The sequence below is a fragment of the Polypterus senegalus genome, chromosome 13 (genome assembly GCF_016835505.1).
Source record: "Polypterus senegalus isolate Bchr_013 chromosome 13, ASM1683550v1, whole genome shotgun sequence".
In the NCBI taxonomy this organism is placed as follows: domain Eukaryota; kingdom Metazoa; phylum Chordata; class Cladistia; order Polypteriformes; family Polypteridae; genus Polypterus; species Polypterus senegalus.
In genome coordinates this window covers 52,838,521-52,860,530 of record NC_053166.1, presented here as the reverse complement: position 1 = coordinate 52,860,530, position 22,010 = coordinate 52,838,521, and the positions used below count along the sequence as shown (strand labels likewise).

At 39.4% G+C, this 22,010-nt stretch overlaps 1 protein-coding gene across 6 annotated transcripts in view; it reads right to left on the bottom strand.

The window, feature by feature from the left end:
• Positions 1–22,010, bottom strand: part of ablim3 (actin binding LIM protein family, member 3) — a 194,657-nt gene that overhangs the window by 2,530 nt on the left and 170,117 nt on the right. For 2 of the 6 annotated variants that reach the window (XM_039775680.1, XM_039775682.1), the window contains exons 11-22: positions 19,865–19,894; positions 18,318–18,447; positions 17,623–17,721; positions 11,732–11,782; positions 6,820–6,957; positions 6,638–6,702; positions 6,379–6,532; positions 5,856–5,885; positions 5,329–5,387; positions 5,152–5,212; positions 1,495–1,502; positions 1,071–1,151 (exon numbers count right to left, since the gene is read on the bottom strand). In XM_039775680.1, coding sequence (XP_039631614.1) covers positions 1,071–1,151; positions 1,495–1,502; positions 5,152–5,212; positions 5,329–5,387; positions 5,856–5,885; positions 6,379–6,532; positions 6,638–6,702; positions 6,820–6,957; positions 11,732–11,782; positions 17,623–17,721; positions 18,318–18,447; positions 19,865–19,894 — 906 coding nt within the window. The remainder of the gene's footprint in view (positions 1–1,070; positions 1,152–1,494; positions 1,503–5,151; positions 5,213–5,328; positions 5,388–5,855; positions 5,886–6,378; positions 6,533–6,637; positions 6,703–6,819; positions 6,958–11,731; positions 11,783–17,622; positions 17,722–18,317; positions 18,448–19,864; positions 19,895–22,010) is intronic. The other 4 variants (XM_039775683.1, XM_039775684.1, XM_039775686.1 and 1 more) reach the window with 4 other exon arrangements.

Below are 22,010 nucleotides of genomic sequence, written 5' to 3'. Positions count from 1 at the left end.
GTCATCACTGCATCAAAGACTGGAGAGAAGATAATACAGTGTCTTTAAAGATTTGAAGTTGTATTAGACAGGGTTCTGGCGCATTTAATAGACAAGGCACTCAGGAGTGCCTGTGAATGAACATTTAGGATGCAGAATGAGATACACTGCTGCTTTACTTAAGTTATTGCCGGCCACCAGCCTGCTTTCCTACTAACCAAATTATAGACACCCAGTACAATGAATGAGCTCAGGGAGATCTAGAGGAACATGGTGCTTTAACACGGGTGATTTTTGGCATATATTTAAAACAAGTGTTACACACGTGCGCATGGGAGGCAGCTAAAGGGCTTGAGTAAATTCAGTTCTGAGGCATGCCGGGATGTGGCAGAGTGCACTAACTCTTTTTCTCCCTTTCCTGTAGACCATTCCCGGGAGATTCCACCTGGCTCTCTTGACGTCACTTACGGGACCAAGCCAATGCAAGTAGACCTTACCAGCTCCGGCCCCTCTGATGTCGTGTCCGGGTGTGATCCAATGATTGAAGACCACGTGCCGATCCTTATGACCTCACTTCCTGTCTTCCCCTTTAAAAGCCTGCCCCTTTTCCCTTTTCCCTCAGTTCTGTATTGGACTCAGTTTTGAGCACAACAGTGCTACCATTTAAAAAGATGATTTGCAGCCAGGATACCACATTATACGGGTGGCTGCCCCAAACCTTGCTATGTCTCATTGTGTGATTTGTGACACAAGGTAGAGAGCAACAACAAAAGTTCAACCAACACCACAGCCAGTTAAGGGCCTGACTCAAAGGGCAAAGATGATAGACCTGACTTTTGATGTGACAGAAATCAGGATGTTACAAATAGGAAGAAAAAACAGAATGGAGGTTGAATAACTTGACAGATACTGTACATGAATATCAAGATGTTTGAATAGGCAGAATTAATAAAATAAAATGAAATGCATGACAACATCCAATGGCCCATAAAGTCTGCAGTGAAGAAAGGTTTTCCCTGTGAGTGGACTCAACCCACTTTTCCGGCATAAAATGTTGAGCTGAGCGTTATGGTCTCAGTGCATGCACTTACCTCCAGTCGGGCTCTGTCAACATCCTTTGGTAGTCTGTTACGCCCCCTAGTGGTCACAATTAGCATTTCATATGGGTACACCTTATAAAACAGAAGGTATGTGTTATATAGCACATTCTCAATTCACATTCAAACAAGCAGTAATAATCACTAAAGAGAAGAAAGACAAAAAAGTACAGAATTGGTTTACAATGAATGCAAGAGGCACATGGTGACAGAAAATCAACTCAAGAGGGACAACACAAATGGCTTTTGTCAGTCAGTAACATGGGTCTTCTCATTTGAAGTCGGGACACACGTTGATTGGCGTCTGGCTTGATTTTCAGTCATTTTCACAGTTAAGAAAATGATTAACTGACAGATGATGGTAAAACATGCCGCAGTCCAGTTCTCTGAAAGAATAGACCTTAAACTGCCATCTTACCTTGTACTCTGCAGAAAAAGAGAAAAACAAAGGAAAGGAGGACAGGTTAGAATTTACTTAGTAAAAAGTCAATCATGCTGGAATAAAATCAAGTATGAACTCTGTGGAATACTAGTAATGGTATGCAGCACTCCCCCGCTTCAGCCTATATCTCCACGTTTCTTTAATAGAGCTTTATCATTACTGTCTCCATTCATTCACATACTCATCCCTGGCTTTCAATTCCTCAACTGTGCATATCCCTTATAAAGTAAACTGATAGATTCATGATCAGCATGACATACAAAACTAACATTGCATAGGTGCAAAAAGAATGATAGCACATAAATGCAAGAAACAGTGAATTAAAATTACGTTTCACAAAAACAATTATCAAAGGTATGATTATTATTATTGTTGCTTTTTACCTTAGTCCTGAACAAAAAAAATGAGTAACTGTAGCATTGTGGCCCAGAAGTTAGCAGCCTCACAGACCAGAGTCCAGGTTTCAAGAACAAGTCCAGGAAGTATTTTAGTTTGCATATTCTCCTTTTGTCTAAATTGATTTTGTTACTTTAGGTACTCTGGCCTGTCTTGAGCTTGATGCTTTTGTGGTTTAGGAAAATAATAATAATAATAATAATAATAATAATAATAATAATAATAATAGCAATAATAGAAAGGAACTATTGAATGTATATTTGAGCCAGCGGCACGGACAGCACAATGGTAGCACTGATGCCTTGCAGTAATGTGACCTGGGTTCGCTTCTCAGGTCCTCCCTGCGTGGAGTTTGCATGTTCTCCCCGTGTCTGCGTGGGTTTCTTTCAGGTGCTCCAGTTTCCTCTCACAGTCCAAAGACATGCAGGTTAGGTGCACTGGCAATCCTAAATTATCCCTAGTGTGTGCTTTGTGTGTGTGTGTGCCCTGCGGTGGAATGTCACCCTGCCTGGCATTTGTTCCTGCCTTGAGCCCTGTACTGGCTGGGATTGGCTCCAGCAGACCCCCATGACCCTGTGTTAGGATATAGGATTTTTATGACTGAAATGTTTCAGGCTAAAACTGACTACACACTGTTAAGCTCATGCACCTTTTGCTGTGCTTAGCTGATAAGCAAAGGTCCAAAGAAAGTTGTTACAAAATATTTCTGCTGCTGCTATTGCTACAGTACTAATAATATTCATCCATTCATCTGTTATCAAATTTGCTTAATTCAGTCATAGGTGCCAGAGCATATCCCACGATTATCAGGCACAAGATAGAGACCAACTGTGGATAGTGTGGCAATCTCCTACTAATATGGTAACTACTACTAATATTATGACTACTAGTAGGATTATTGTAGCTTCTACTAATAATAATGATCATAATAATAGCTACACATAATATTATAACTACTTTTACTACTAATACTAATAATATGAATATTCATAAGTGGGTAAGGCAAGAGATAGGCATTCTGGGGCAGTGTCCCGCTTGTGGTGCTTGCAGGCAGTTTCTGTATGGCTGAGAATGAAACTGCTACAAACATCACAACTTTGTGGCAGGCTACTGGCAGTTTCCACAGTGTAAAACGTGTGGGCCTGGGATTGACTGTAGTGTGACTGCACAACACAACATACGTGGTGTAGCTGGCAGGATCTGCACTGTGGATGAGTGAATTTTATGTCGTGCTGCACAGAAAGATGGGGGCTGAGTGGGAGAAAGAGAGCTTAGCTGATAACACCAGGAAACATTACACTTGCAGGCAAGTCTTTGGGCGGCTGAGAATGAAATTTCTTCTATTGCTCTCACTACAGACAAGTTAATTCTGGGGACCTTTGTAATCCAGTTCACGGCCGCTCCACCAGCAGTTACCACAGTACAAAATTTGTGACCTGTGTTGGATTGTGGTGTAACTCCATGATAAAAGAGAGTGAGTTATATTGTTGCTCTTCCGGCTACTACTACTATTATGATGCCAAGTCAAAGGTTTGCTCTTGCCTTGCATCTATAGGATGGTCTAGATCTAATTATGCAATTTTCATTACGCTATAACTTATTAAGTTTATTACACAGAAAATCACCCGAAAAATTCCAGATCATCGAGAAGTGTGCGAACTGAAGACATGAAAAATCGTCTTTGCACCAAACTGGAATCATCCCCGCATAAATCAAAGTCATCCAGATGATCAGGATCTGCATAATTAGATCTGGACCACCCTGTATACCCCTATGACCCTGAAAGTAGTAATAATATTACTACTACTTCTACCAACAATAACAATTACCTCGATTACTGATACAACTTGTATCATAATTATAGCTATGAATAAAATTAGTACTATTGCTGCCACTTCAATTATTAATACTTTTACTACCATTAGTATCAGCCCAATTCTAATGCACTGGATATGTGAACTGAAGGAATAGAAGGATGTTATGATGGATAATAACTACCACCATTAACATTGATACTGCTGTGGTGACTAACAGTAATGAAACACCATGTATTATCATCATCAACATTTATCTTAATTTACGTATCGTGGGTGATGTGGCAACAAACTTACAAAGAAATCCATGAGGCAAAGAGGAAAGACCAGAAACCACTTTTGATGGTAAGATACTGTAGTTGTTTGGGCAGCCCACACAAATACAACCACCATCACCAATACAAGGACATGACAGTTCTGTCTATTAATTAGAGTTGGATGAAAAAGGAGTACCTGGTGGAAACTCAGGTTAAAAGGAGGAAAATGTTAAACACTCTACACAGTAGGAAACTCACTTCTGAAATATTCACCTACAAAACTAGAGCCAGACTAGAAGAATAACCATGGTTGAGGGTAAGGAACAAATGTAGTATTAAAAAAAAGAATAATAATAATAATAATAATAATAATAATAATTACATTTTTGGCTTTTTTCCCAGACATTGAAGTGTATGCTTAAATATGGACTGCTGAAGGTATGGACACAAACTTAAAACTGAATATTGAATAATATATTGTTGCTTTTCCTTTCTCTTTCTGTCACCCTTACTTTCTGTTTTCTTCCAAATTGCTATTTGTTCACTGTATCTCTCATGTTCATCTCCTTTTTCCTTTCTCTGGCTCCATATATCTACATTTATTTCCTGGTCCAGTTTTCTCTGTCTCATTGCTGTCATTGTGCTTTGTAGCTCTAGGATGAGCTGAAGTCAACTCCAAAAGCAGCAGAGGTAAATATTAAAGTCTTGCAGCTCCTTTTATGGATGCTGAAACTGCTCTGTTAATCAAGCCTGTCATAAACAAGAGAATTAGCCACCCCATGAAGCACCAGGCACACTGGGGTTTCCATGACAGCAAACCCTAAGTTTATTTGGAGGTTTCTGTTCCAGAGGCTGTCTTGCTGATATCTAGGGCTGCAATCTCCTCTTTCAATGACAATACATTCCTGTATTATTTTAGATTTACATTTACAACTTGAAAAAGCACAAACTGCTTTAAACAAGAAGACATTTTAAAAAGTGAACTTGGTCACTTGATCGCAGTGATCTTCAAAATCAGGAGATGGAGATAGGATAAGGGTCACTCTCCAGAGGAGGTGTCTAGCTCATGCCAAGAAGGGGGCAAAATCATGAACACGACTAGTCCCATTTGTGAGTGTGAATATCCAAATCCTGCTAAAAGCTAAACTTGCTGTGGCACACTGTACCTCTCATTCCCCAGTTCACGGCATTGCTGCTGTCATACTGAAAATAGTCAGCTGTTTGTGGCTGTAAAACAAGACAAAAAGAGAAGAAGCCAGTCATTAGTAGGGGATACACGGTGTCTGATAGTTAGTTTATGGTGATATAGCCAGAAAACATCCTAACAGAGGATGGACTCTTACCCTGTGGAGGCCATTCCTCCCATATCCAGGCAAAGAGGCTGATTTGGAGATAAAGGAGTCTGGAATGACAATTGAAATACTCCATAACTTGTGAGTGAAAAAAACACCTCCTGAAGACACCACAAAGGCCCAAGGGAAAATATAAGGAGCTTCTCACGTGTGATCTGCATATCTCATTGATGCTCAAGAGCTTAAATCAATGTTAAATTCATATAGGGTCTTTTATGGCTAACATTGTAAATGTCACTATATTTCCATAGTCTTATGGCACAGGCTATTGGCATGACATCAGTGGGATAAAATGAGTTGCTGGTTAGATTTGAATCTCTCACTTTACCATAGTTTTGAACCCTAACACCTCAGCCACCAGGCCATACTGTCAGTGCCTAATGCATCTGTTTTCCCAGTTTGATATGATTAGCCTGGGCCCTCCATCACATAGTTGCCCACTGTGTGTAGTGTTGTGGCAAACGTCCTGCAGAGGCAGCAGGGAAGAATGAAAAAGAAAAGTTCTGAGAGTTACTCACCATTGTCTGTTCCGTAATAAGAGCGGGGAGCTGCAAAGCAAAAGAGAAAACTAAGCCTGAGGACACTGGGCCAGGGTTCAACATAACATTATCACTCCAGAGACATGCTATTTCAGTGAGGGTGGAGCAGCTGGTAACAGCTGTGTACAGGCTTCCAGCCGGACAAAGCGTGGTGTCCTCTCCAACCCCGTAAACATGCAAAACATCACCATTTTAAGGGTTAGCCTAACTCTTTAGCTGCCAGTTGCAGTTTTCCAATTTTATTATCAATCATTAAAATAAACTGCTGTAGTACAACCCTTCAATACCTGAAGGATATATTTAGCTTGATGAAAATCTCTTGGAGTGAATTAATTTAACATGAATTATAATCAAGATGATATTGTTCTGGACACTAGGAAGACATATTGATGCTACATAGGGGTAGCAATAAGAACATCAAGGGTGGAACCATAATGGCTAATTAATTCTAGATCTATTCTGTAATATAGCAACCCTAAAGCCTTCAAGCTAACGTCCTTACATCCATTCATGGATGTTTCATATCCAATGCTGTGCAGTGTTTCCTTGCTTCCGCTGCGAGAGTTGCGAGCACTGGCCCATGGGTCATTCATATAGGGGCCGGATCGGGCCTTCATCTCCTCCTTCAGGATCATCCTGCCTATGCCACTCTGGATCTACAGATCAAAAGAGTAAAAAGTAAGATAAACTCCAGAATCTTTCCAAGAAATGGGGACTTTACTAAAGACCCAAACCCAACAGTGCACTACCGGTTTACATACACGGTGAAGGCTGTTGTCCCAGCCATCTTCTTCACCACCTGATGAGTACCTGCGTGCTCTGGGGGCTGCAATCAGAGGGAAAGAGCAAGAGTTAGAATGAGAGAGGAGAAGAAGGAGAAGGTAGGAAAGGAAAAACTGGTTCAACAACTGGAACAACAAGGCTGGCTTGAAGACGTCCTTACCTTTCGGGGATCCCGAGTATTGGTAGTAGTCACATTCTGACTGGTAGTAATGGTCAGGAGAATAGGCTGAGGGATACTTGGATGACTGGACAATGTCCTCACTAGTCTTGCTTTTCATTGCTGAAAAATCATGATCGTCTACACAGAAAAAACAAGAAAGTGACTTATGTGATGGACTTTTAAATTTGTAGATTCATCCATTCAGAGAGGATGGTTGGGGTTCTTCGTATCTGGATGTGTGCAAAAAGACCAGAAGATTGTCATCCGAATCCTGCTGATGACACTGTTGTGGTGTCAAGGTTGAGTAGCCTGTCAGTTTTACCTACATTTTGTATTGTATGTACTATAAGACCCTGGGTGCCATTCTGAAGCTGAAGGGGCACATGTCATGTCTTATTATTGTTGATTTGGTAAAAATCCTGTGAGTTCTTAGAGGCAAGCTTTACCTGTTGATATCTTAGCTTGTCAGCAGTGTGCTACACCAAATTACTAGACAACATGGACAGTACTATTCCTCCAGTGCCAAAACAAATTCTTTCCTTTCAGAGTTATTTGTGAGATCTTTAAACTTTAAGGAAAATGTGAGTATTTTAGGGTCTTGGACAATATTTGAGTGTTAAAATTTTTACATCTTAAAGGCTGCTGAAAAAAATTCCTGATATTTATAAGCACACAGTTTTAGGTGAAGCATATAGTGGTCATGACCAATGTAATCACTATATAAAAACCTGAAAAATAACCAAACTGAACAGGCCGAGGTTTGTCATGTGCCTCTTAAGACACTGTCACTTCAAATAAAATGGGCACCAGTGATCATAGCAAGGCAAAACAATGGGTAGACAAGGCAGGCAAGTTGGTGTGCAGTATAAGGTTCAAATGGGAAATGACAAGCGTAAATTAGTTGAGTAAGGCAAACCCAGCTTCAGATATGTGAACCTCAAATAAGAAAAGCAGAGGTGGCATTACCAAAAATGAGAAAGGTAAGCTCCTGGTGTCAACTACTTATCTGGAAATCCTGATGATGCAGAAAGGCATGCTGCTTTGAAATGAATGCTGAGAAGAGACACTGCTGCTCTCATGAACACATACTTGAACATCTCAATCAGAGATGGGCACACACAACTCCCAGTGCAAATAAGGGATGTGAGAAATCTGGCTCAAAGATGCCCATCTTCATTTGAAATGGGTAAGCCAAAAGAAATGACACCTCTAGGTAACACACATGCAATTCCAGGCCAGGAAAATGAATTGCGCAGTCACCCCCAATGCTAGAATTTGGGGACTGGTTGATATGAGGACACAAGACACTTGATAGAAAGACACACTGCCTCAGGGTAATAGAAATGGTCACAGACACTCACAGCACTAAGACACGTGGAACTGGTTGGTACAAGGAGATAAGACTTGACAACAGAGACATACAACTCCAGAACAATGAATACTGATTTTCATAGCCACTTGCAGCACTTAAACATTGAAAGGTTGCTGGAAAAATAACAGGCGACTTTTGGCATAGAGATATCTTGTTCCAGGTGCAATTGGAACTGGTTGGCATAAACATTTATTGGAAGCATTTCAATACAAGAACAGGTAACCAGTGGCCAAGATATACAGCTAGAGAATGCTGGCGCATAGCTGGCATTAAAAGATACAAGTCTAGTATAACAGGTGCTGCTTGGTACACTGGACCTTCATACAAAGATTCAGATAAAGAATCACAGCTCCAGGACAGTGGTAATCGATTTGAACAGAAGCTTTTTATTCCAGAACAATGGGAGTTGGGTACAACTTAACACACTCAGATTCAAAGAGGTTAGATATAACGTGGCACTAAACTGTAAAACACACAACACAAGGACTTGAACCTTTGGAACAATTTGAGTGCCTAGTATTGGCAAAGGGAGCAGAGAAGTACTTACAGAAGCAGACAGGTGACCAGGATTAGGTGTAGCAGGTGGGCAGAAGGATAAAGGTGAAGGAAAAGAAAACAGAAAGGGCAAGTTATTGACATGCTAGAGTGAGAGGGACAAATGCACAATACACAACAGACAACATGCAAGCTGCTGCCGTGGATCCGTGTATAGACATGTTAATACAGGTTTGCCAGGAGAGGAGGTTTATGGGACAAGGCTTTAAACTTCATTTTGCCCTTGGCTTCTTGTAATCCTCTATGTGTTGAGATACACTCCTTGAGTTAAGTTGTATTGTGGGAATTTGCTTCAGTCGTCACTTAAAATGGAATTTGAACAACTGGCATCTACTTAAGTAATGCAGCTGACACGGACTAAGCTTCTAACCCACAAGCATGAGTGGAATGCCTGATACGAACAGTGCCAATGAATCTCTAAATTTTTTGTGTTGAGATGCACAAACACAAGACATCTGCAGCTTGGAGTCAAACTTGTATTACTCAGGCAATTCACAGAACATTTGAATGGTGACACTCGGGTGATTGAGTCTTAAACTCTTTGACAAAAAAGACTTTTTAATCAAAAGCAGTTGCCATATTTCCATGAAAACTGGTATGGCCGATCAGCATTTACAAGGATGCAAATCATTTTGTTGACATGTCTGTTATGCTTATTACCACCACTAGAGGGCCACTCATTGAACTTGCCATATAGAAGCGCCAATCTGACAGGGCCAGATCATGTTTATAACTAGACACATACTGCCTTTATGGCATGCCTAGAATGCCTTGGCAATACATTCAATAAGGATGACATACGTACACTGACTATTTGTGGGCAGATCAATATGCTGCACAAATATTGGTCGTACAGTTCTGATGAGGCTGGTGACACAATTTCATGAAGGTGCTTAATAGGAAATGAGAGGCAGGTTTAGAGAAACAGGACTGTCCACCACCTGCAGAAATGTGGTTTCCTCCAGGGTTTACCATATAGTGACCTTGCAAGCTCTTGGCCACTTGGCATTGCAAATGGCATTTAGACTGGTGTTGGGTTTGGCCAGCCTGGTCTTCTAGGATTGGGTCATTTTCAACAATGATACCACTTTCAATTAATTCTGATGCCCATCATATTCTTACATGGAGATGATATCGAAAGTGATACACTCCAAAACAAATCCTCAAGTGATACACAGCCAGAACAGAACATTATAGTATGGAGAGTCATTATTTACAATAAATAGTTGATTCTGCTTCTTTTTAGGAGTAGAACTGGTTGCCCACACAACAGTCCATCACAGAGATCCTGTCCTATGGTCTTTCATGGCAGACCTGCTTGGTGCCATTCTGTCAAAAATGATAATAATAATATATACAATTATATTTTATGTACATCCCTGGACAAAATGAGCATATGGGGGACATTCTGCAACAACATCTACAGCCTGCAACACATCTTCTGTGCAATCATTGCCTTCCTGGAGAAACACATTCACAGACTTTTGATGGATGTGTTACTGACTCCATGTCACTACACACCAGCAAGCAAGAATGATTATATCCAATTATAACATTATGGAAAACTAAATCACTGCTTTCCTTTTGTTTTGGAATGATTTCTTGCTTATCAGTCACTTGCTCTGTATGCCAACTTTTACGATTTCAATCACATCACTAGTATTACCACATAGTATTTTTTAATGTCAGTGCCTGTCATTGCAATACATGTATAACAGTGGTTAAAAACATTTTAACTGATGCCGCCGCCTGTTATTTCACAATGGAGACTGTTGGCTAATGGCTCGTGCTTTTACTCAAATTAATTCAATTAAGGGATGGAAATGGGGCCATTTCTAGACTTCTGGGGCCTTTAGCAGTAAACCTTTTTTGGGTTCCCACCCCTCCACTCACCAGCAAAGTGACACTATATATATATTTAAACAAAACAATCCACTTGGCTGACCCCAATGGCTGCAGGGTCCCAACTGGTTACTTAGTTAACTCGTACTTCAAAAACAGCTCTAGGTAGCACCTTTAAGAAAGAACTTCTGTGTTCCATCATAGGGAGTTATTCAAGTAATTCTTGTGTTGCCAGAGGGCCCTGCTGTCAGTATAGTTGACATCTCAAAGGCTAATAGTGATACGGTGATGAATAAGTCTTGTTTTGAAGTTATGTATATACTATTTATGTGTGTGTATATATACATATATATATATATATATATATATATATATATATATATATATATATATATATATATATATATATATATATATATATATATATATATATATATATATATATATATATATATATATACTATGTATATATATATATATATTTTTTTTTTGTTTATATATCAGTCCATCTAGGTGATGAACATGAACAACTATAAATACTGTATATGCTGGATGGACTGGCATCTCTTGGTAAGGTCTCTATTTTGGTCAACATTATGACAGTGGTGGTGCCCATCTGTAAATTTCATTAATTTTGCATTTTGTCAACATGCTAACCTCAGGAACCCCAAGGGGTGCTTGACACTGGATTTGTAGACTGCATCACTTGCAGTTACAATGATGGTTAACTTCCACCTTCATTCCTACTGAAAATTACTCCCGATAAATGCTTTGGATTTCATCTGTCTTTTGCTAGTCTGCGTTTTTCACAATACAATAACATGTCGACATGCACTGAAAGATTATTATCTTGACACATTACAAAATGCCACAACTTGAATATTTACAAAATGGCAGCAATGACGATAAACAATGCAGTGTATGTATTCAATGCAAGACAACATAGAGTAAATGTTCCACCCTATCCTGTTTGAGGGTCATAAGAGATGATGCACAAACATCTCAGTACCTATAAGATCCTTAAGGCACCATTCACTAAATGAATCCCCCCAACTGTCCCATCATGCAAAGAGAAGCTGAGCACTAAGCATTTGGTAAGACACAAAGCAGGAATGCAACTGGAACAAGCAGCTTGAACGATACCATGTCTCTTATAGATGGGAGGTTTCCTGTAGATGTTTGACTCTCCTGAGGCTGTAGACAGAAAGAGAAATAAGTGAAAGACATAGGACAGTGAAGGCGAGGGTAGCCTGGTGTGATGAATATGCAAAGAAAGCAGCAAGCAACCCTAACAAATGGGAAAAACTTGCCAGACAATGCCAAATGCAAGCAATCATGGTACAAGAGATGGGCAATGCCTGCCTGTAGTGCCAACAGGTCTGAGACATTGTCAGATGCAACCTTTTGGAAGCGTGGAAATGAGGGGACACCATTGAATTGTGACAAAGTCCAGTTTGTCCTGTCTTCAACTGCAGCATTGTATATTACCTCCATTCTTCTTTCTCCCTCTGACTAATACATTATCTAGACATGGTATACAGAGAGACAGCAAACGCCCTTATTGAAAAGTAACCGTATTCAGTCAGAAAGTGCTGACGAGTATAAAAATAGCAGTGTTAGCAGACAGCACCCCACTACCCCCCATTGACAGGACCAAGCATGTTTAGCAGAATGGAAATATGGTGCTCATGAACTGGACAAGTCTCCAGACTATCACATTATTTGAAATGGTAAACTATTATTCTATCCAAACCACTCCAACAAAAAATTAAGCCAGTCCAAAAAGGGGTTTCACAACAAGAGCTAAGGACAAGGGGGGCAATAGCCATCAAAGCAATAAGGCTGCATATGTAGACATGAAGGACTTGAACTTTCCTAATTTAGTGCTCTGAGCAGGGTGGACAAGACAGATCTGGGATAAGATCACGACTAGTTCATGAGCAAGAAAGCAGAACTGAAATGCTTCTTCAGCAAAAGGAATTCAGAAGGCCGAGTATCCTTGTGGTGGATTTATGCTGGTCTATTAATGCCCGCACATGCAGACATACATTTTTATCAGGCTCACCTTCTGTTTTCATATTTAATACACCTTGGTGTATTAATAATTCTCATGTAGATTTAGATTATTATTCAGTCAGATATTAACCCCAATCCTTAGAAAAGCAAAGACATATGGCTCAACAAACACAAGTACTTACCGTACTGAGCATAGGAAAGGGCTTTCTTTTACTTAGGCAATGAATGTTTTATAATGGTGGCTCCTCCTAGTTATAATTTATAAAGGCAAAATCCTTGTAAATATACAGGAGCTGCCACAAGAAATAGTAAAGGAAGTCAAATTTAAGCTTGGAACCAGGTTAGAACTTGAGGGATACAAATTCTTCTTCTTTGTCCAACGTGGGGTTGTAGTCTGTCGACTGCGGTGGGACCTGCACATCTAATTCCCATTTAAAAGCAGGGAGGTCCTGAACCTTACAAGCACATCACAATCCCCTGGACACGACTAAAAACTTCATCTTACTACACTCTTTGCAGAACCAACTAATGATTTTATCTAAACCTACCTGCAAATCATGAGTACCTACTTTCACATTTCTATAGCTGGAACACTGACATGTTAAGTGACTTTTTCAGTTGCTCAAAGTGACTGAGAGGTGGTGATTGAATGGACACCCTTATAGGTAGTTAGGTAGATTTTTATTGTACTATAAGCTTTACAATCCAGTGTTTCAGCCACTACACTATAATTTGGACTTACATGTAGAACCATTTACTGACTATTCTGCTTCAAATGTTATTCCTCTCAAGAAAGCACATACGTTGAAAATTCACTTGCAAATTGATACATCACTTTAGCAACAGCAGAAGATTAAAAACTGTGTAGGCTGACTTGGGAGGACTTTAGCTCAGTGGTTTGAGCACTTTCCACAAAGCTCCAAGAGACTAGGTTTAGATCCAATGCCTGGTCATGCTTTGTATATCAATCCAGTATCACTTTTTGGGTGTTTCCCCTGTTGTTTAGGCCGTTATGCCTCACCACTTTGGTATAGATGAATATTTTTTTATAGTACGGATGACTAGCCTCTTTGATTGACTAGTGCCACGCTTTCCAGTACAGATGGAATTGATTCTGGCTCCCTATGTCCCTATGCTTAGACAATGAATAAATGAATGTTATTTGGGATAGAGTCTTTGAGATAGGTGCCCACTGAGGTACTGCAATGTTATATGACCATGTAAAAGATATTATTGTGATGTTTTGCCAGGAGCGCTCTCCAACTGTGTACAGGGTCTGGGCTGTGACCTCCAGTGATTTCCTATTAGGAGTAGTGATGAGCAAAACAGAAAAGTTTAATTTTGCCCACAGTTTTGCACAATTGCTCTTCAAATTCATTTTACATGCAGTCTTTTAATTGTGAAACATAGAAGTCACCAAAATAGGTTATTTTTTTGAGTTTTACGATTGTTTGGGGTGGAAAGCAAGGGATACAGCTCTCTAAATGTTATTTTGTGGTTGAAACCACCATTTTCTTCTTCAGTTGTCCTCTGATGCTGCTGCTAAATCTTGATCTTCCAAGATTTGTTTCATGCGGCTCCACACGCTCTCCACTGCAACATTTCTCCACAGCTCATTTCATGTGAGAGGTAGCATCATCTGCTTTCACTTTCCCCAACTCTTTAAGCTGACCTAAGTCTGGATCCTTCTAAATGCTCAATAGCAGCCACAAACCGAGGTCAATAGATTTTATCAGTGCAGAAGTGATGGCAAGTCAGTGCCCTCTATCTGAATCCTCCTTCCCACACTCTGCACTAGAATAAAATCCCCCATGCTTCTGCACAGGGTAAAAAAGGTTGTAAATGAGATGAAAATGTGGTAATGGTATGAACTTCACTGGTAGTGAAACACTATTTATTTTGCAATTGGTTTTTTGCCTAGTGAAATTTTAAGTTTTCCTGCAAATTAAAATAATTTTGTGTGAATTGTTCTCGCTCATCACTATCTTTGAAGAACACGAGAAGAAGCACAATCTGGGAATAACATGACTTTTATAACAATCTTTACTTTCATTCTATTACAAAGGAGCATGTTTATTAATTTCTGAACATAAATTTAATATTATGGAATGTTATTTTATTGACTCCAGCAGACACCCGTGTCCCTGTAGTTAGGATATAGTGAGTTGGATAATGGGTGGATGGTTGTTATTTTCAGCTTCCTTCTAGGAGTTTTTGGGGTTAAGGAATTAATACCTAACATTAGTTCTTTGAAATAATGCATGGGTAAGTTTTTATAAATTATTTTAGATAGATAGATAGATAGATAGATAGATAGATAGATAGATAGATAGATAGATAGATAGATAGATACTTTATTAATCCCAAGGGGAAATTCACATAATCCAGCAGCAGTATACTGATACAAAGAAACAATATTAAATTAAATAGTAATAAAAATGAAAAGAATTAAAATAAAATTAATGTTCGCATTTACTCCCCCGGGTGGAATTGAAGAGTCGCATAGTGTGGGGGAGGAATGATCTCTTTAGTCTGTCAGTGGAACAGGACAGTGACAAAAGTCTGTCACTGAAGCTACTCCTCTGCCTGGAGATGACACTGTTAAGTGGATGCAGTGGATTCTTCATGATTGACAGGAGTTTGCTTAATGCCCGTCGCTCTGTCACAGATGTTAAACTGTCCAACTTTAATCCTACAATGGAGCCTGCCTTCTTAACAAGTTTGTCCAGGCGTGAGGCGTCTTTCATCTTTATGCTGCCACCCCAGCACACCACCGCGTAGAAGAGGGCACTCGCCACAACCGTCTGGTAGAACATCTGCAGCATCTTAGGCTTCTATCAATGCCATTTTGTGTGCTATGATGGCTGTCATGATCTAAAACTTGTAAGGTACCTTGCCAGATGGTTAGGGTCAGGTTAACAGAGGTCTGACCATGACGTGACGTGACAGGTTTAAAGGCTGGCCATTTGTCATATTTCCCTATCTGAGTTTGTGGAAAACAAACCCTTTTTTCTATGAATGTCATGCTAAACTCTTCAATATTTTGTCGTTGGTTTTTGATTCCAATGAAATTTTGATCCCAGAGTGATTTTTGATTACATCTCTTCTTGTCCAACTTCTGTTCACTGCTACTTTCTGTAGCAAAACACATTCCTAGAGAAGAAGACGCCAATGCCATAAAAGATGCAAATCTTTGCTGTTTTCATATGCAAAGGGAGTTTTCTAATTTATCACTTATGGTTTTAAAGCTTTCCACTTTGTTCTGTTCAAGTTACTTTTTTGTTGGAGTTGTGTAAGCATTTTGATGTTGCTACTTGAAAACGTTAAAAATGTTTTCTGTCGTGTCCACATTATTCAGCCTTGACCACTCCCCTCTATGTGGCTCGCCTAATCATTACTCCTACTGCGCACATCCTCTCTTTATACCACCCCATGACACTCTCAGTGCTAACTCGCCCTTCAATACAGTCAGTTATAATGGCAAGGCAGAAAGGCAAATGATCTACTCAAGAATGTCAAACTTTAGATCGTGTTAGAAAAAGAGTGGCAAGAGCTCATAAAAAATGTCAAAATAAAGAAAATGACCAAAAAAGAGCTACATATAATAGAAATCAACAACAAAGAGAGTTGTCCAATAAATGAAAAAGTGAAAAATATCCTGAGCAATATGTGAACAGAAATGCAAAAAAGCAATGTTTAGAGAATGTAAGTTACAAGATAAAGCAATTCATAATATTTTTGATGGGGCGTTAATGTAATTTAATGTTTTGTTTACTTTTTATTATGTTTTGTTAAGTATTACTTCTTATTTTTTTTACTTTTTACTATGTTTTATTATTTATTAGTATTTAAAATAGACAGTTGTAATGAAATACTCAAGTAACTGATTTTCTACCTACAATACAGTAACTAAGCATCAAACCGTCTCCTTCCCTCACCCAACTTACTCTATATACCATCTCTTTAAATGCAGTCACTTTCTCTAATGGAGTAGTGCCCCAACACCCTTTGAGTGGCTCAGCTGCGAGATAGCTGGTGCCTAGCGCTGCCCCTGGGGGTTGGCGAGCAAAGTGAGCATGGTGGGGGAAGCCCCTTAGTTTTAGCTAAAATAAAAAATAAAGGAGACAGTTGAAGTGATTATTACATAACTACAAATACAATGAATTCACTAAATTCTAATCATGGCTGCAGTGACCGTTATTTTTAAAAATAAGGTAAGAGGTCAATTTTATATTACAAAATTAGCAAATAAAATGTATCATTCAATTGTCCCATTGGAACTACAATTTGGAAAGCTATTCATGTGAAAATTCTCATTGAGAAGTTTTCATTTCCCACATTTCCATTCACATGTGAAGATAGTACTCAAGTATTCCCAACAGTCCTGCATCTAGGTCTTCAATTAAATCCCTTTCCAGAATAGCTATTGCAAAATATCAGAAAGTGCGGAAAGACATTGTAGGCTTCTGAGCACCCACTATGATGATAAGTGGGGATCCAACTGGTACCACTTTTAAGTACGGTTTGTGCGCCCTTCTGGCTATTTTTCACTTAGAATAGGCACTCTCTTGGACTCTGTGAATGTATAGCTTATACTGCTGGGTGTAAATTCTTTTGACCTAATCACAAAACAGTCATGTATTTCAAAGTTTTAGATTGCTATAATGTATTGCGTTTGTTCAGTTTCTTAAGTAATCAATAAATGAAATAGTACAAGGAAATGCTACTGCCCTTAAGGAGTTCCGAAAAAACACTCAGAGGTGGTAGGAAAGCCCATTCGATTGTCTCCTTAGGAAAACTAGATGGTGCAGAACATCCTTGCTGCTGTAGTGGATTCATTTTTCAGAGTCTCCTGCCAGTAGGTTTGCTGACCATAACTGGAGAGCCCTGTTGCTGGCATACAGACTGGCAGAACACTTCCTGGCATATGACAAGCATGCAAATGACAGAGAAAAAACCACCAACTTGGTCACAACAAAAAGTGGGAGTGATCAGTGCTAAGAAAAGTGGTGTCCTACCTGGCACATGGAAATGTTTGGGAGCTTGGTATGAAGTTGGGGTGGTAGATCTGACATCGATTTGGCTGTAGTATGGAGAACTCCTGCCACTTTCAGCGCCTGCAGAAAGTTGGCCAGAAAAGGTAATAAAATAAGATGGAGAATTAAGAACCCATACAGTATTCTGTCAAACCAAATCTCTGGCAGCTTCTAGGGGATCCTCTGTTGAGGTATGAAATCTTAAGTTAGTAAGTAGCCAAGACACTAGGCATGGCTGACATATATATCACGTAAGTGGGCAGTATGTTCTGAATGGGGTGGGCCAAGTCACATCTTGCCAGTAGATTAATGAAGAAAGAAAAATTTTTGATAGGATGTAAGATGAAAATAAAATGAAAGTCAAGGGAGGATCTTCAAGTAACCCTTTTACGAAGAAGATCATATTGCAAGCATCGCCATCTTTTAACCTTCAAGTCTACAGTATGCTACTATGTGGCACAGTAGGCAATGACTGCAAGCCTCCATCCCCCTTATCTCGTTATCATCACTGTACCAGCATTAAACTATATAAATCTACTGCCCAACAGAGTGGTCAGCACAGAGCTGAAGGGCAGCAGCTTTGTTCAGTAGAGTGCAGTGTTTCAAGTGCCACGCAGCACAAGCCACACCGCTTTAGAGATTACCTAGAGAAGAAGCTCCTGTATACCTGCACCTACCAGATCTGTAATAGTTCTGAGGAGAGCGAGGCACCGTGGGAGACATTCTATGCCGACTGTAACTTGGTGAGTCGATGTAGCCGGGGCTGGAAGCTCGTCTCTGTCTCAGATCCATACTGTCGTAAATGTCCTATTAGGAAGATCATAAGAAAGAAGAAGGTTAATGTCATGATCCTCCAATGGAACCAGCTAAAGTGTCTGCAGTCCTTAATTGCACTGTCATGACAAGCAGATGAGTTTGGCTCAAAACACAAAATGCAACAACACATTGAAAACTCTCATAGAATGGGATGCAAAGCTGTGCTCAAACCATTTGGCTATCTGCGATAGTAGCACTGCCACAACATGCAGTCACATGAACAATCAAAATGTTTGCAGGAGCACATCTAATGGCTTCTGGTGAAGGGAGAAACTCCACCAGGGATGAGCAGAAGATACTTAAGGAGGCAGTGGAGGCCATTGTGGAATTAAGAAAGGGTACTACTTTTATTAGCATTATTATTATTAACAGTGAATAGTATTTAAGAATTGTAGTGCTGATCAGGAGTTTGTATAGTATAATAGAATTAGATAACCTGCAGTGATGTCACCACCTTGTGATAATGAATGCTGGTTATAGCTGGACAAGCTACAGGAACATTTAACTTGCCTTCCATTCTGCACCTGAGCAGATCTGAGCAAAACTGTGAGTTTCAGTTGGTGGTCTCATTACTACAGAATTGCATGTTTAGAGAAAGAGATGAGAGCTAACAACTGATTTGGACCTGAGGGGCAGTGGAAACCAAGGTTCAGATTTGTGTGAACTTTGGCATATGACACTTGATACTGTATAAGCCTTGAAAACAAGGATGTGATAAATTCTAAAGACAGAGCAGAGATGTAGGGAAAAGTAGACAATGGTCACTAAGAAGAAGATGAATCACCAATGCTTTTGGCATAGCATTTGATTAGGACTGACATCTAAGATGATGCGTGAATTGGAAGCTTTGAATGATTTATAATTGGAAATGGGGGGTCTGATTGTGATGGAGCATCGTGATAAGGATCTAAGGCTCAGAGTATAGTCTGAAAACAGGGACAAAGGGTCTTTTGTGAAAGTCTGGGTCATGTTGCCTCTCTTAACTCATGAGGATATTGTTAGGCTGTACCGCATCACCCATGAGAGAATCTATGAATGAATGAAATATATGAAAGGCAGGAAGCCTGTAAGGAGCAAAGACTAAAGATATAGGAGTCCTAATTTAATTCAGCATACTGTATATGGTGAGAGGTGCCTTTTGTAAGATCATTCACAGAACAGCACACAACAGCAGCTTGAGAAGACCATCATCATTTCAAACAGGCGAGAATTTACTTAGGAACAACAAGAGAACAATGTAAGTTCCATTGAAACTTTACAAACATTGTACTTTCTGGTTATTTCTGAAAGCTGGCCTCCTGTCTTCAGACCTCATTTAATGCTTGTGATCTTTTCACTCTCTTACTCCCTTTAGGTGTGTCACCGGAAAGGAAAATTAGGTAGGATGAGAACATATAACAGTAATTACCTGTGAATATGGAGAAAGGGTCCCCAGAGACTTCAGGGAGCAGCACAGGAAATGAAAGAACAGTTAGAAGTACTTCACAACTCATAATATCACAGCGATGCAACTCTCAGTGGCCAATAAAGAAGATGACCAGCAAGTGTTAAGCTGCAGTAACCCTCCTGTCTAAAACTGACATGCCATAATCCTGCATTACCAGAGTGGTCCAACACTCTAGCAAGACTCAGAGCACCAAAGCTTTGCACTTTCAAAATCTTCATTTCACAGTAACTTCCCCAATATTGTGCTTAGCTCATAGCTGATATTTTACAGTGGGTAGGCAGATTTACAATTAAATGCACAAAGCCTGCTGAAACAAAGCTGCCACTGACACTCTGAGGCCTTCTGAGGAGCCAGCTTGGCAGAGTGGGAAACATTTCAATAACTGTAATGCCCTTCCCAGACGAATGCTGCAATAATATGTTAAGAATGTAAAAACTGGGGAAGTTGTTGCATTAAAACACTATTTCACCCAAATTTCAAAGATTTCTTCATCATTTTGTTAAAAAGACTCCAGAATTATTTTGTTTACAGACTTAGCCCTATCCTTATTTTTCCAGTATGGACGTGTTTACTTGATAGGAAGTTGGACCTGTGTCGCTTTTAATCTCTATGCTTATCAAAAAGCAAGCACCTCAGCATTAAATTCTTTCTGAAACTTTAATTATCATCATATATCAACAACAAGGTGACAGAAGTGATTTAATGTTTAAAACAATTCACTCTTGCATCTACTAAACATGACTACTCTGGATCAAGGCCATTTACACAGAGAAAGCAAGGAAAGAAGACAACAGCACTGATTATTTATTTGATGACAGCAGAGAGTCCATCAAAAACAAGTAAAATGAATTTAAAGATTTATATCTGCTTCTGTTTTAAATCAAAATAAATGGCGATGAGCCTACTGGGTTGCTTCCTGCTGTCACTTACACAAATGCGGTTTAATTAAAACTATAAATTTTAATTATCTCCTGCTTGCACACAAGAGAGACTTTTATTTGGATTTCTTGATCAATACTTTTGTTGCATTGTCTAGGAAACAGACAAGATAGATTTTTCAAATGAAACAAATACCTTAAATGCTTAATTTTTATTTTGAAATATTTTAAAAATGATTGTAGACTTGTGTGCATTCTGGTGCGACTTGGGACAGTATATTCTATTAAAAATAAGAAGTAATGACTCACTGAAACCACATGTTCTTTAGGCTTTTAACTGTTATGGATACGTGAGAGTATAGCATTTTATTTATTTAGTGTTTTCTGGCTTGTGCTCAGAGTTGCCTGGATAGGCTTCTGTTTGCAATGGAGAACACATGCCTAGAAAATGGATGGATGGACTTTTATTGGAAAACTGAAGTTGATGCGTTTTTCTTTATTTCATTTAACATTTATATTAGAAGTAGGAGGCAAGCTGGCACTATGGTGAATGTTGGTAGAATTACAGAATCCTGCGAACCTCCTGTGAGTAGTTTGCATGTTTCCACCTCAGATTTTCTTCTGGGGTTTTAGTTTCCTCCCAAATATAAGAGACATGCAAGACTGACTGGGCAGGATGCTTGACTGACTGGGCACTTAAACTGACCCCATCCGGTGCGTCTTCATACTTTATTCCAGATGTTGCCATGAAAGTCTTGCTCATGATCCAGCACTGGAATAAACACCTTGAAAATGAATGAACTGTATTAGCAGTGGTCATTTCTGGATGAAATTCGTGTTATTTATACTGTGCACAAAAGTCAAAGTAACCTGGACGCGTCCTGGGGGTATGTAAGCAGGCTAACACTGAAGCGGCTGTTTGTTACAGTATTTGGCTGATGCAGAAATTAATCAGTGAACTGGTTTATGTATTACTAAAACATATGCTAACATAAAATTTAGAATCACAAAACAAATGGTGGTAAGTATAGTCATTTTAAGTTTCGCTTTTAAAAATGCATAGTATTTTAACAGATTGGCCAAGTGGAGTTTTCTTTGGATTGAAAGGCACCTTTCTAATAACCATGACTATATGTCTTGCCCTGATGTATTTGGCACTGGCAGTAGCTCAGTGTTATATTATGCAGAATCTTGTGTGTATGTGCAAAGTCAATGTTGATCATTCATAA